The sequence below is a fragment of the Pseudorca crassidens genome, chromosome 3, assembly GCF_039906515.1.
Source record: "Pseudorca crassidens isolate mPseCra1 chromosome 3, mPseCra1.hap1, whole genome shotgun sequence".
Classification (NCBI taxonomy): Eukaryota; Metazoa; Chordata; class Mammalia; order Artiodactyla; family Delphinidae; genus Pseudorca; species Pseudorca crassidens.
Genome location: NC_090298.1, coordinates 64117929 through 64133393, shown reverse-complemented (window position 1 = coordinate 64133393; position 15465 = coordinate 64117929). Strand labels below are relative to the sequence as shown.

Below are 15465 nucleotides of genomic sequence, written 5' to 3'. Positions count from 1 at the left end.
CAACTTTATTATCAGTTTGGGAATCAGATCTAAGTTTCAGAATCAACATGACTTTCCAGCAATGTGCCAACTCACCTCACAGCTGTGGTCCTGTGGATGAGCATCTCTGTTTGCTCTGACAAGTCTGATGGAAGCAGAAGCTCCACTGGCTGCAGGCATAATATCCGAGTTTCTAGCTCTGAACGGGAAGCAGAGTCCTGGAAACTGTCGAACACAACCTCACCTGTGGTGGGCTGCACCCCCTAAAAACAAAAATATAATGGCACAGAAAATATATATATTTTCCCCATTGTAACTATGACACAGCATTAATAAACGTGGAAATAGTAAAGACGACACTCACAAGTATGTACTTGCATTTCTAAAATGTTTGAAAACCTGTCTGCTTTCCAAGACTCTTAAATAAGAAGTCAGACTCACCAATCTAAACTATGCTAGATGGGATTTTAGAGAGGCACCCTGAGTCCAACTAAGTCCTGGATCTAACACACCGGACTGAGTGACTGTGACAAGTCATTAAACCCTCCTGGGCCTCAGGGTCATCCTCTGTAACTGGGGATAAACCAGCCTACTTCCCTCACAGAGTTATTGTAAGGGTCAAATCAGAAAATAAATGAACACCTTCTAAGCTATAAAGTACTGTACAAATAGTGGCTGCCAATACTGAGAGTAAGAAGTGATATGTTTCTAGAAACATGGCCACCACAGTAGGAGTAAGGTACTATTTCAATATATAAAATTAATAAATAAAAAATATAGGGGGGATGGGAGTGTCTGTCCTGAAGGCGAGGTCTGGGTGGCTCACCACAGCATCCACTACACAGCTTTTCTTTCTGGCATGTTAATTTCTTTATTGGAGTCACATTCTTTTGGTTTTTTTAGTTAAAAAGATTTTTTTTGGCTGCATTGGGTCTCCGTTGCGGCATGCGGGCTTTCTCTAGTTGCAAAAGCCTTCTTGGAATCTGACATGTTATCACTTTGGGACCGCTGGCCAGCTGCTCCTGACTTGGCCACATGAAGGCTCAGACTGTCCCAGTCTCTGAACTGAAGAGAACTAACACTATTAGCATATCTCTCACTACCAATGCAAGGTATTTCAATGAAGAGTAACAGGAAGACACCTACAAATCCCAGACTGGCATATGCAAGTTCTGAGGAATGGTGGAATAACCCAATGTATCTGGGTGAACTTTGGAGACAGCTGAGACAGAACTACAACAGGGCAGTGGCTGACACCCAACTCACAGCTCATCTTCTCCAGCCGTGTGGCTGATGGTTCAGGGTGCTCCAGCAGGCTGTCAGGCCTGAGCCTCTGACGTGGGAGAGCCGAATTCAGGACATTGGTCCATCAGAGACCTCCCAGCACCATGTAAATCAATCTGTGAGAGCTCTCCCAGAGATCTCCATCTCAACGCTAAGACCCAGCTCCACTCAACAACCAGCAAGCTCCAATGCTAGGCACCCCATGCCAAACAACTAGCAAGACAGAAACACGACCCCACCCATTAGCAGAGAGGCTGCCTAAACTCATACTAAGTTCACAGACACCCCAAAACACACCACCAGATGTGGTCCTGCCCACCAGAACACAGGCACCAGTACCCTCCACCAGGAAGCCTACACAACCCACTCAACCAAACTTACCCAATGGGGGCAGACACCAAAAACAACGGGAACTACGAACCTGCAGACTAGGAAAAGGACACCCCAAACACAGTAAGTTAAACAAAAGGAGAAGACAGAGAAATACACAGCAGGTGAAGGAGCAAGGCAAAAACCCACCAGAGCAAAAAAATGAAGAGGAAATACAGAGTCTACCTGAAAAAGAATTCAGAGCAATGATAGAAAAGATAATCCAAACTCCTGGAAATGGATCAGGAATGAGGAATGAGGAAAACACAAGAAACGTTTAACAAGGACCTAGAAGAACTAAAGAGCAAACAAACAATGATGACCACCACAAAAAATGCAATTTAAAATTCTCTAGAAGGAATCAATAGCAGAATAATTCAGGCAGAAGAACAGATAAGTGACCTGGAAGACAAAATAGTGGAAATAACTACCACAGAGCAGAATGAACAATAAAGAATGAAAAGAACTGAGGACAGTCTCAGAGACCTCTGGGACAACATTAAACGCACCATAATTTGAATTATAGGGGTCCCACAAGAAGAGAAAAAGAAAGGGACTAAGAAAATATTTGAAGAGATTATAGTTGAAAATTTCCTTAATATGGGAAAGGAAATAGTCAATAAAGCCCAGGAAGCGCAGAGAGTCCCATACAGGAGAAATCCAAAGAGAAACACTCCAAGACACATATTAATCAAACTATCAAAAATTAAATACAAAGAAAAAATATTAAAAGCAGCAAGGGAAAAGCAACAAATAACATACAAGGGAATCCCCATAAGGTTAACAGTTGATCTTTCATCAGAAACTCTGCAAGCCAGAAGGGAGTGGCAGGACATATTTAAACTGACGAAAAGGAAAAAGATTACTCTACCCAGCAGGGATCTCATTCAGGTTCAACAGAGAAATTAAAGCCTTTACAGACAAGCAAAAGCTAAGAGAATTCAGCACTACCAAATCTGCTTTACAACAAATGCTAAAGGAACTTCTCTAGGCAGGAAACACAAGAGAAGGAAAAGACCTACAATAACAAACCCAAAACAATTAAGAAAATGGTAATAGGAACATACATATCAATAATTACCTTAAATGTAAATGGACTAAATGCTCCAACCAAAATACACAGACTGGCTGAATGGATAAAAAAAACAAGACCTGTACATATGCTATCTTCAAGAGACCGACTTCAGACCTAGGGACATATACAGACTGAAAGTGAGGGGATGGAAAAAGATATTCCACGCAAATGGAAATCAAAAAAAAGCTGGAGTAGAAATTCTCATATCAGATATAATAGACTTTAAAATAAAGACTACTGGGTTTCCCTGGTGGCGCAGTGGTTGAGAATCTGCCTGCCAATGTAGGGGACATGGGTTCGAGCCACGGTCTGGGAAGATCCCACATGCCGCGGAGCAACTAGGCCCGTGAGCCACAACTACTGAGCCTGCGCATCTGGAGCTTGTGCTCCGCAACAAGAGAGGCCGCGACAGTGAGAGGCCCACACACCGCGATGAAGAGTGGCCCCCCGCTTGCCGCAACTAGAGAAAGGCCTCGCACAGAAACGAAGACCCAACACAGCCAAAAATAATAAATGAATATATAAATAAAAATAAAGACTATTACAAGAGACAAAGAAGGACACTACATAATGATCAAGGGATCAATCCAAGAAGATATAACAATTGTAAATATTTATGCACCCAACATAGGAGCACCTCAATATATAAGGTGCTGTATATGTTAACAGTCATAAAAGGGGAAATCAACAGTAACACAATCACCCCACTTTAACACTTTAACACCCCACTTTCACCAATGGACAGATCATCCAAAATGAAAATAAATAAGGAAACACAAGCTTTAAATGACACATTAAACAAGATGGATTTAAATGATATTTATAGCACATTCCATCCAAAAACAACAGAATACACTTTATTCTCAAGTGCTCATAGAACATTCTCCACGATAGATCATATCTTGGGTCACAAATCAAGCCTTGATAAATTTAAGAAAATTGAAATTGTATCAATTATCTTTTCCAAACACAATGCTATAAAACTAGATATCAATTACAGGCAAAAGACTGTAAAAAATACAAACACATGGAGGCTAAACAATACAGTACTAAATAACCAAGAGATCACTCAAGAAATCAAAGAGGAAATCAAAAAATACCTAGAAACAAATGACAATGAAAACATGACAACCCAAAAGCTATGGGATGCAGCAAAAGCAGTTCTAAGAGGGAAGTTTATAGCAATACAATACTACTTCAAGAAACAAGAAACATCTCGAATAAACAACCTAACCTTACACCTAAAGTAATTAGAGAAAGAAAAACAAAAAAAAACCCCACGGTTAGCAGAAGGAGAGAAATCATAAAGATCAGATCAGAAATAAATGAAAAAGAAATGAAGGAAACAATAGCAAAGATCAATAAAACTAAAAGCTGGTTCTTTGAGAAGATAAACAAAATTGATAAACCATTAGCCAGACTCATCAAGAAAAAAAGGGAGAAGACTCAAATCAACAGAATTAGAAATGAAAAAGAAGTAACAACTGACACTGCAGAAATACAAAGGATCATGAGAGATTACTACAAGCAACTCTATGCCAATAAAATGGCCAACCTGGAAGAAATGGACAAATTCTTAGAAAAGCACAACCTTCCGATACTGAACCAGGAAAAAATAGAAAATATAAACAGACCAATCACAAGCACTGATATTGGAAACTGTGATTAAAAATCTTTCAACAAACGAAAGCCTGGGACCAGATGGCTTCACAGGCAAATTCTAGCAAACATTTAGAGAAGACTTAACACCTATCATTCTGAAACTCTTCCAAAATAAAGCAGAGGGAGGAACACTCCCAAACTCATTCTACGAGGCCACCATCACCTTGATACCAAAACCAGACAAAGATGTCACAAAGAAAGAAAACTACAGGCCATCTATCACTGACGAAGATAGATGCAAAAATCCTCAACAAAATACTAGCAAACAGAATCCAACAGCACATTAAAAGGATCATACACCCTGATCAAGTGGAGTTTATCCCAGGAATACAAGGATTCTTCAATATACACAAATCAATCAATGTGATAAACCATATTATCATACTGAAGGAGAAAACCATATGATCATCTCAACAGATTCAGAGAAAGCTTTCGACAAAATTCAACACCCCACTTATGATAAAAACCCTCCAAGAAAGTAGGCATAGAGGGAACTTACCCCAACATAATAAAGGCCATATATGACAAACCCACAGCCAACCTTGTTCTCAATGGTGAAAAACTGAAACCATTTCCTCTAAGATCAGGAACAAGACAAGCTTGCCCACTCTCACCACTATTATTCAACACAGTTTTGGAAGTTTTAGCCACAGCAATCAGAGACGAAAACCAAAAAAAGGAATCCAATTGGAAAAGAAGTAAAACTGTCACTGTTTTCAGATGACATGATACTATACATAGAGAATCCCAAAGATGCTACCAGAAAACTACTAGAGCTAATCAATTAATCTGGTAAAGTAGCAGATACAAAATAATGCACAGAAATCTCTTGCATTCTTATACACTAATGATGACAAATCTGAAAGAGAAATTAAGGAAAGACTCCCATTTACCATTGCAACAAAAAAAAAATAAAATACCTAGGAATAAACCTATCCAAGGAGACAAAAAACCTGTATGCAGAAAACTGTAAGACACTGATGAAAGAAATTAAAGATGATACAAACAGATGGAGATTTACTCTTGGATTGGAAGAATCAACATTGTGAAAATGACTATACTACCCAAAGCAATGTACAGATTTAGTGCAGTCCCTATCAAACTACCAATGGCATTTTTCACAGAACCAGAACAAAAATGACCCCAAATAGCCAAAGCAATCTTGAGTAAGAAAAATGGAGATGGAGAAATCAGGCTCCTTGACTTCAGACTATACTACAAAGCTACAGTGATCAAGACAGTATGGTACTGGCATAAAAACAGAAATATAGATCAATGGAACAAGACAGAAAGCCCAAAGATAAACCCACACACTTATGGTCACCTTATTTTTGATAAAGCAGGCAAGAATATACGATGGAGAAAAGACAGCCTTTTCAATAAGTGGTGCTGGGAAAACTGGACAGCTACATGTAAAGAATGAAATTAGAACACTCCCTAACACCGTACATAAAAATAAACTCAAACTGGATTAAAGACCTAAATGTAAGGCCAGACACTATAAAACTCTTAGAGGAAAACATAAGCAGAACACTCTATGACATAAATCACAGCAAGATCCTTTTTGACCCACCCCCTAGAGAAATGAAACAAAACCAAAAATAAACAAATGGGACCTAATGAAACTTAAAAGCTTTTGCACAGCAAAGGAAACCATAAACAAGACAAAAAGACAACCCTCAGAATGGGAGAAAATATTTGCAAATGAAGCAACTGACAAAGGTTTACTCTCCAAAATATACAAGCAGCTTATGCAGCTCAATATCAAAAAAGCAAACAACCCAATCCAAAAATGGGCAGAAGACCTAAATAGACATTTCTCCAAAGATATACAGATTGCCAACATACACATGAAAGGATGCTCAACATCATTAAACATTAGAGAAATGCAAATCAAAACTACAATGAGGTATCACCTCACACTGGTCAGAAGGGCCATCATCAGAAAGTCTACAAACAATAAATGCTGGAGAGGGTGTGGAAAAATGGGAACCCTCTTGCACTGTTGGTGGGAATGTAAATTGATACAGCCACTAGGGAGAACAGTATGGAGGTTCCTTAAAAAGCTAAAAATAGAACTACCATATGACCTAGCAATAACACTACTGGGCATATACCCTGAGAAAACCATAATTCAAAAAGTCATGTACCACAATGTTCATTGCAGCACTATTTACAATAGCCAGGACATGGAAGCAACCTAAGTGTCCATCAATAGATGAATGGATAAAGAAGATGTGGCACATATATACAATGGAATATTACTCAGCCATAAAAAGAAACGAAATTGAGTTATTTGTAGTGAGGTGGATGGACCTAGAGTCTGTCATACAGAGTAAACTAAGTCAGAAAAAGAAAAATAAACACTGTATGCTAACACATATATATGGAATCCAAAAAAAAAAAAAAGATTCTGAAGAACCTAAGGGCAGGACTGGAATAACGACGTAGGCATGGAGAGTGTACTTGAGGACATGGGGAGAGGGAGGGGTGGGCTGGGACAAGGTGAGGGAGTGGCATGGACATATATATACTACCAAATGTAAAACAGATAGCTAGTGGGAAGCAGCCACATAGCACAGGGAGATCAGCTCGGTGCTTTGTGACCACCTAGAGGGGTGGGATAGGGAGGGTGGGAGGGAGACGCAAGAGGGAGGGGATATGGGGATATATGTATACATACAGCTGATTCACTTTGTTATACAGCAGAAGCTAACGCACCAATGTAGAGCAATTATACTCCAATAAAAACGTTGAAGGAAAAAAAAGTATAATTTTTGCAAAAAAAATCAAATATAACAAACTCTGATAAACACTATGTACATAGTCTATCCAGGGAAACAACTATGATAAGTAAAAGCCATCTCCATCACCCCAAGCCAATAATAGCCAAGATAACCTGGAAAAGATCATCGTTTGGAAGAGAAGAAAAAGATTAAGTAATTTACTGAAGGTCAAGGGGCAATAAAGTGGTGGAGGCAAGATTCACATAGTCTGACTCCACAAGCCACACTCTTACTCACTACTGACAATTACGAAAGGCATGGGGCCAGTAACAGACTGCATGAGCTAACAGGAGGAAAAACAACCAGTCCCTACACTCATGGATGGCTGGTGGAAAGTCAACTGACACAGCCTCTCCAGAAAACTGCCTGGCATTTTCTAAGAAAGCTGAAAACATCCACATCCTATAACTCAGCAACTCCTCCCCTACCTATATACTCTTGAGAAACTCAGGCACATGTATAAGGCATGTGCAAAAAGGTTGACAGTGTATCCTTTGTACAAGCAAAAACTGGAAAGAATCCACAAGAATAAAAAAACTGTAAAATGAAATACAATGTAGCAATGATAACAAAAAAACTACTAAGGTAACACATGTAATATCTGATAAATCCCATGTACAAAATGGTAAACAAAGAAGCAAGACCCAAAAGGATACATACAATATATTTACATTTATATACTTTTTAAGGACGTAAAACTGTATCTAAAAGCAAGGGAATTATTACCTTAAAGTCTGGATTATGGTTACCTCCAGAGGGAAGGGGCCCTTCTGTGAGCAGTGCTGTATTTCCTAACCTGGGTGGTTGTCTCAATATTACACTGTAAATTTCTGTTTTATGCATTTTTTCCTTGATTATTCTATAACTTTTTAAAAAATCACTCATTTTTGGCTCAAGGAAGTTCCTTAATTCTAGTCCAGAGGCCTTCTCTAGTGGCCAGATAGCTTGACTGTAAGTACATTAGCATACACATATAAGTTTATCTCCCAATCTACAACCAAATTTTTACAAAAGCTATTAACAGAAGTTCAAGTAATAAATTTATCAGCCAGATAAATTCCCCTCTGCTTTTCTAAATCAGAGAAATGGTCTATGTCATAAAACCTGCAACATGTACTACTCTGTGTGATATGTAACACTGATAAACCCATAGTCAGTCTGTATAAAGCTGTGCATTGCCCAGCCTGACGGTAGCGGGCCTGATGGCAGTGGCACTACAACACAAAAGCCTTTGATTTCAGACTAACTACCAGTATCCAAAGGATGACTCCTAGGTAGTGACTGGGGAACATGTGACACTCACCACAACAGGGAAAAACCCAGCAAGAACAGGGTAAAGGAAGATGAGATCCGTTTCAGCCACACTGAATTTGAGTGCCTTGTCCAATGAAGAGTTGGAAGCAAGAGCCTGGAGCTCACAAGAGAGGTGCAGCCTGGACCAGACCTCTGGATGTCATCAGCCCAAAAGTGGTTGGTGAGGTAAAGAATGGGTCCCAAGAAAATGCCTGAGATGCAAACTATCATTTCTTTGGTTTTTTTTTTTTTGCATGCCAGTTCATACACTACGGTTAACTTTGGCAGTAGGCCAGAGCATATTTCTAACCGCACAAAGTAGGAGTTGTATACTATCAGCTCTGCTCCTTAGATTGAGTTCCAGGTAAATATAAAATAGCACATTACATCTGATAAAGCTTAAAAGCAAGTAACCTTACTATTTGTAGGTAGGTTCAATTGCCTGCAGCTAGATAAAAAGTGCTTCTCAAGGGTAAAAAAATCATTTAGAGCCATCCAACAGTAATGCAAAGTCCAGAGAGAAAGGCTTACTGATTAAGCAAATGTCAAGTTAGCACAAAGTTATGCAGTCAGAATGAGTTATTAAAAGGTACTTTGGAGACATTTGGGTTGTAAGAATTTTTGTTGATATTGTAGCTGGTTGCAGAAGTTTGCAAAAAACAAAGAGAATGAGTTATTATTAGGCAAAGTATCCTACTTGTGCTTAACAGAACAAGGGAGTCTAATAGTTCCAAAGGGTCCTTAAACCTAAGATTTTAAGCAGAGTCCAAGTAAGTCTATAAATGGGCAAATCTGCTCACAAATTGCCAGAAGGCAAAATCAATAAAACTATGATTCACAAATTATACTTACCTGGAAGACTGGTTATAAATATTCCTAATCCTTACTAAAAAGAGTTTTGTACTAGCCAGCTATCATTTCCCTTTAACTCTCAAACTTTCCTCTAAACTAGATATGACAATCCCATAATCATTTGTGTTTAACTTCAAATCCCTAGAGGAAATTTGTAAAACCCTTTGTTATCCATGCATGTGTTGACTTTTATTCTGCTATCTGTACACTGTCCACATGCATGCCTGTCACTGGGTCAATCTTCAACCCTAAACTGCTAGAGCCCATGGACAGAAACTATCTGGATCTCTCCATAGCACAGAGTGCCAAGTAGCCACCTGAGAAAATTATAACTAGTAACTTAACATATAAAATTGGGAGGAAAATATTTTTCTAGTATAATTACTTGAGGACACAACCCATCAGATAGCCTCATTATAAACCATACATGATTACACATATTTAAAGATTCCTTGAACATCTATCATTTGTTCTTTTTTTAAATTTTATTTATTTATTTTTGGCTGTGTTGGATCTTCGTTGCTGTGTGCTGGCTTTCTCTAGTGGTGGCGAGCGGGGGCTACTCTTCGTTGTGGTGCACGGGCCTTTCATTGCGGTGGCTTCTCTTGCTGCAGAGCACAGGCTCTAGGTGCACAGGCTCAATAGTTGTGGTTCGTGGGCTCTAGAGCGCAGGCTCAACAGTTGTGGCTCACGGGCTTAGATGCTCCGCAGCATGTGGGATCTTCGCGGATCAGGGCTTGAACCTGTGTCCCCTGCACTGGCAGGCGGATTCTTAACCACTGCGCCACCAGGGAAGTCCCTATCATTCATTCTTCACCTACAAAGTACTTACCACAAGTCCAATGAAAACGTTCCCCTTTTTTTTGTCTTTAACATTTTCCTTATTTTCACAGATACACAGAAGATAGCTGGTAGAAGTATCAGTCATTATCTCATCGACATTAACAGCATCATCCAGCTTGACTAAAGGATTTACATGTAATAATCATTAAAGAAAAACAAATGCTACATTCCCATTAGCTTTTCTCCCTTAAAATAATGGTTCATTTTCCTGGGCATTTTTGCTTTATGCAAAACTCTTCCATACAGCATTTACTCTTCTGATTTATTCTGATCATAGTTACATGACTTATCTTCCCTAAGATATAAGACTCATGAGAACAGACAACTATTATCCTCTCACTTCCAAAGGGCCTGTGATATGCCTCAGATCCTGTGGAAGCACCAATGTTTAACCCTCTGCTTTACTTGGATAAGGCTGAGCCTTGACTCCTTAACAATCTCATGATGTTTAATTCCACAAGTCAAAGCATGGATACACTAAAATAGTGTAAATTACTTTCCTCCGTTAAAGTACCTAACAGCTCTCAGACATAGCAAGAGAATTTTTAAAAGATATGAGAAAAGAAAACCAAAAAAGAAAACAGAAACATACATACGTGTGTGTGTGTGTGTGTGTGTGCGCGTGTGTGTGTGTGTGCAGTAAGTCCATTACATAAATTCTCAGGGATGAAAGCTGATTTTGGACAAAGTCAGTCTGGGAACATCCACTTTGGGCATCAGCAGATAAGAGCTACAGCAGCAGCAAAAGAGAAGCACGGAGGGGTGCTGTTTTAGAAGCAGGCTTTGAGAAAGAGACTCAAGTTCAGGCAAAAGAAACAATAAAATTGCGAAGTTCTTACAGCCTGATCAGCTTAAAACAACAAAGAGCTATTAATGGTCTGGGGTCCACTCTGAGTGATAATCGTTCCATATTCATGGTATTAATGGAATAAAACAGCCTTCAGAATTTCGGTAGAAGCTAAGCAGGCGTCTAAATAAGCACATCTGTAATAAACCATAACAGCAATACCTTCACACAGTATCATTTAAGACCTTATCCCTACATTCTTTTATTCTGAGAGACCTGACCCCATTCCACAGTAAACAAAATGCTTCCTTATCATATTTGATATATAATTATTTGGTTTTTAAATAATTGATAGAATTTTATGACTTTGCTGTTAAAATCATTTTGCTTCGAGTAACTCATTGAATTTATCAATGACTATAAACTGGGGGGCAATCATTATATACACTGAGGGTTCTTGCAAGTGAGAAAGCTTACAATCCATTTTGAAAAGTAATAAAATTCTTATGATGCTAACAATTAATGAAGATGACCTACTATTATGTTTTATAAGCAGTTAACTGTGTGTTAACTTGGTAGTTTTCTTTTCACATTTTGAAGTAAATAAGCTATTTTTTAGGTCTCATCTTAGGAAGATCTACAAGAGCTTGTAAGCCCTAAGCACCTAACCACTGCCCACAAAGGCCTAGGAAAGATGCAATTTCACATCAGTTGCTAACTTGCTATCATCTTTTATCAGGCTCTCTTTTTTCTTGCTCTTAAAATACAGTGAACTCTCCTTTTACTATGGCATTTGAAAAATGCTTCTTTCCAGCCAATATCAACTCTTCTCTCTTCAGTACCTTACGAATCACAGGTCAAGGTAACCATACTGCCTCATCTCATCAAAAAGGTACCCAATCAAAGAACAGTTTTAAAAAATGCTATTTAAAACAAAGTCCTTGTAACATTTAAGAAAAACAATTCCTATTTGAAAAGGATATCTTCTCCAATAAGTGTAGATTTTGTATAAAGAGCAGTCAATTTCCGGGAAAAGAGTGAACTTTTGCTGTCCCCAATGGCTTTTAACGCAGCTGTTTCAGTTTGTTTCACAACTCCCACCTTCAACAAAAGTAAGAAATACTGCATATCAAATACGATGGAAAATTTGTTAACAAAACATTAATTCTAGACTTTGAAAGGTTAATTCTGAAACATTTAAAATAAACAAATTAGTCCACAATGTCCAGAGGTAGGGCTTAAGTAATAAGTACCACAAGGACCTTGCAAGTGTGGATAAATCACTATGAAACCCTCCATCACAGAGTTGAAAAAACTTTTTACCCTAAATATCTAGTATGTTAAAAACTCATGGAGCTATACTGCCAATAATTATGACAAATTTTAACTTCTCCAAAATATCAAATTCCAAAACCAGTTATAGCCTACCATCTTAGAAAACATTTCCCTCTCTGGAAGAGACTCTAATCCCCTTTTCCCACAAGTTGAAGCCAAAGCTGACCTTATATCCCTTGGCCACAAGGCGGCGTACGTGAACAAACAGCCGGTGAGTAGGTATGCTTGCTGTCATAAAGTTGTGATCTAAATGGCAATAGATATTGAGCTCCCGGGCTGCAATCTAAAAAAATTTAAGAAGAAAATATCAATAAATTTCTACTTCTAGATTCCCTGTGCAGTGTTTGTTCACTTTGTTAAAAATCCATCAAGGTATACATTTAGGATTTGTGCACTTCTCTGTGCGGTATGTCAATAAAAAGTTTAAAAGACATTCACTGTGTACAAGCCTATGGTTTTATCTTTTTTTTAACAGCGTCCATGGCCTAACCGCAAAGCCAACATCTATATTTATAAACAACTCAGAAAAATATGACAGGTTTTCTTTTATGTGCTTAGATCTATCAAAACCTTAAAAGTGCTGAGCTTTCCCTGCACAACACAGAGACCATGAGACTGAAGTAGAATAAGAATTTGCTACTTAGCACATGCAAATAACTGAAAATTAGGAGATACCACAGAGTATACATACATGATGAACCTCCTTGGACAGAGGGCATCTTTGAGGAAGTGAGAAAAGAACCCCCTGGTCTGGTTAGCTACTTAATGATGCATGAATGATAGGAATGCAGAATCAGGCAGCACCACCTGATTCCCTACGTTTTTCTACAAAGTCCCAGGGCTTAGATATTGCCCACTGGGGCCACGGAATTGGAGTCATTCCTCCACTCTCACTCCCCTATACCACCTGTCTCTGAACTGTATTAGTTCATCACTGCAGGGCAAGAAGACATCAGTCTTTACTGTGGTCAAGGCTGAATTTAGCACTCAACCTAGAGAGAAGGGCAGACAACAGCACTTCTTTCACCCCTTCATCTATAAGAGGCCAACCACGTGGTTCCTGTCCTCAGGAAACACGCGGATGCTGTTTCAAAGTCTAATTTCATGACACAAAAGAGAGCATCATGCCATCTGAACTAGAGAACACCACTTTCCAGCCACAGGACTTAGGACACTAGAAGAACAAAAGTTGGCCAGGTCTCCACTCCCCATTCATGAGGTGGCAGACGAGCCACCTCATCACTCTCTGAAGATGTACTATCCAACCAGGCCTAAAACTAAGAGATCATCACAATCATTCGTGACTTCAACAGCACCACCAGCAATACCAAGCCTAAGCTTGCCCCTAAATGCTCAAATTTACTTTTAACCTTCTTAACTTAGGCCATTATCAAACACCCCAAATTAAATACAAACCCACCTTAGACTAAGATAGCAAGACAGCTGATATACGGAGACCTGTAAGACTTCACACACTTGTTGGTGGCTGGCAGAGTTAATGTGCTCTTCCACTGAGATTTAACTATGTTCCTGGCTATGAAAATTCATAAGTTAAGGGTAAAAAGAGGAATATCTGTACATCTCAATTTTCTTTTTCTTGCTTGAGTCTTCATTAGGAATACTCACATGATTATGGTTCATTCACAACTGACTTTCGATGGATGAAAGGTACTGGGCCAGCACCATGGAGAATAAGCACGAACATTCCAATAGGGACCCCTCACTTCCTTCCCCACAAATCTAGCATCCACCAAGTTTGCTTGTGTCTATTTTTAGTTTTTACTTTAAATGAAAGTATTTTTGAAGGTAATTGATCACATTAGCTTCTCCATGAGGTCAGAAAATGAAATAAAAACACTGGAAAATATTTAAGGCTGGACAAAAAAACAGGAAACAGTGTCTGAGAAAACAACTTACCTCTGCATCTTCCCCAAAGAATCTATACTTATATCCACATTCCACACACAAAATTGCATCTTTCTGCTGCTGCTTCATTTCTATGTATTGTAATTCTAAGGGGGTGTAGATGCTTTTGGTCCGTTTGTTAGATGGTTTAGAATCAGAAGTCTTCTGTAAGTTTTCACAACTGCTATGTGATGATCCACAATGACTGAGTGTCTTGTCCTGGCAACCGAAAGATTTTTATAGTTTAAAAAGTATTAACTGTAATAATAGTTCCAGAACGTAAATTTGGCACAAGGCTAATAATTGGTGAATCCAAGTGAAAAGTTTACAAGAGTATATCATGTATTAGGCATATTTTCTTGCAGGTTTGGAATTTTCTCAAAGTAAATGACTTAAAAAAGTGAGCCAAACTAAACTACTGTATAATTATTTGAGCAAATTTTGAAAGCCTAAACTAAAAAAGCTTTCTATACTTCTCTTTAAATTGGATTTCATTAAACCAATTATAATTAACCATTTTCTTTTCTTTATTTCCAGATATATATAAGGCACAAAAAGTCATCAGGCATCGATCTGTCTCCCTCAGCGGTAAGGCAAAACCACTTTCAACAAGCATGCCAGCAGCTAAACCTGCACTTAACGTTTAAATTTCCAAGTACAGTCTAAAAGACAGTATGTTCCATAATCTTTATTCCAAGAAAGAATCACAATTTGTTTGGTAAAGAGAGATGAGAAACAGCTTTTGGAAAGCATAAAGCACAAGGTTACATTTTCAACATTAGTATTCCTGATATCCACCTGTCTATATGAAAACCATAATTAAATCCAGTTCACAGCTTAGAGCGAATTCCTTGCTTCTGAGACTTATTAAGGTCAAATGAAACAAATCTGTACAATTGATGACATAAAAATTCATATTTTAAGAAAAGGCAAGAAAAATCTAAACATAAAATTTTTCTCTCCCCATTTTGGGCCCCTCCCTCCCCTTCAGTGTGCATTGTGCATCTATCTGCCTTATGCTTAGGTTTAGCAGAAATACCTGCTCAACCATGAAGATCAATTTTCCTCCTTCTGGTGCCAGCCTTATAACTCCTTGGAAACTAACATTTCTTTCTCAATCCTTTAAGGGGTCACGATGACCCACCCACTCGCCTCGTACACACAGACATCTATGGGGAACTTTATATACAATGCCAACATACCATTTCCCTTAAAGATAGCCATTGGTGCATAACATACCGGTCAGATGACCTGGGGAGACACTGGGCACCTAATGGAAGTCTTCTTAGCTTAAA

The 15465-nt window shown here is 38.6% G+C and overlaps 1 protein-coding gene across 4 annotated transcripts in view; it reads right to left on the bottom strand.

Annotated features, from left to right (window-relative positions):
• The window catches only part of MSH3 (mutS homolog 3), a 181068-nt gene that overhangs the window by 149746 nt on the left and 15857 nt on the right, over positions 1-15465 (bottom strand). For all 4 annotated transcript variants that reach the window (XM_067731131.1, XM_067731132.1, XM_067731134.1 and 1 more), the window contains exons 4-8: positions 14183-14389; positions 12432-12548; positions 11914-12031; positions 10133-10278; positions 76-242 (exon numbers count right to left, since the gene is read on the bottom strand). In XM_067731131.1, the coding sequence (XP_067587232.1) occupies positions 76-242; positions 10133-10278; positions 11914-12031; positions 12432-12548; positions 14183-14389 (755 nt within the window). The remainder of the gene's footprint in view (positions 1-75; positions 243-10132; positions 10279-11913; positions 12032-12431; positions 12549-14182; positions 14390-15465) is intronic.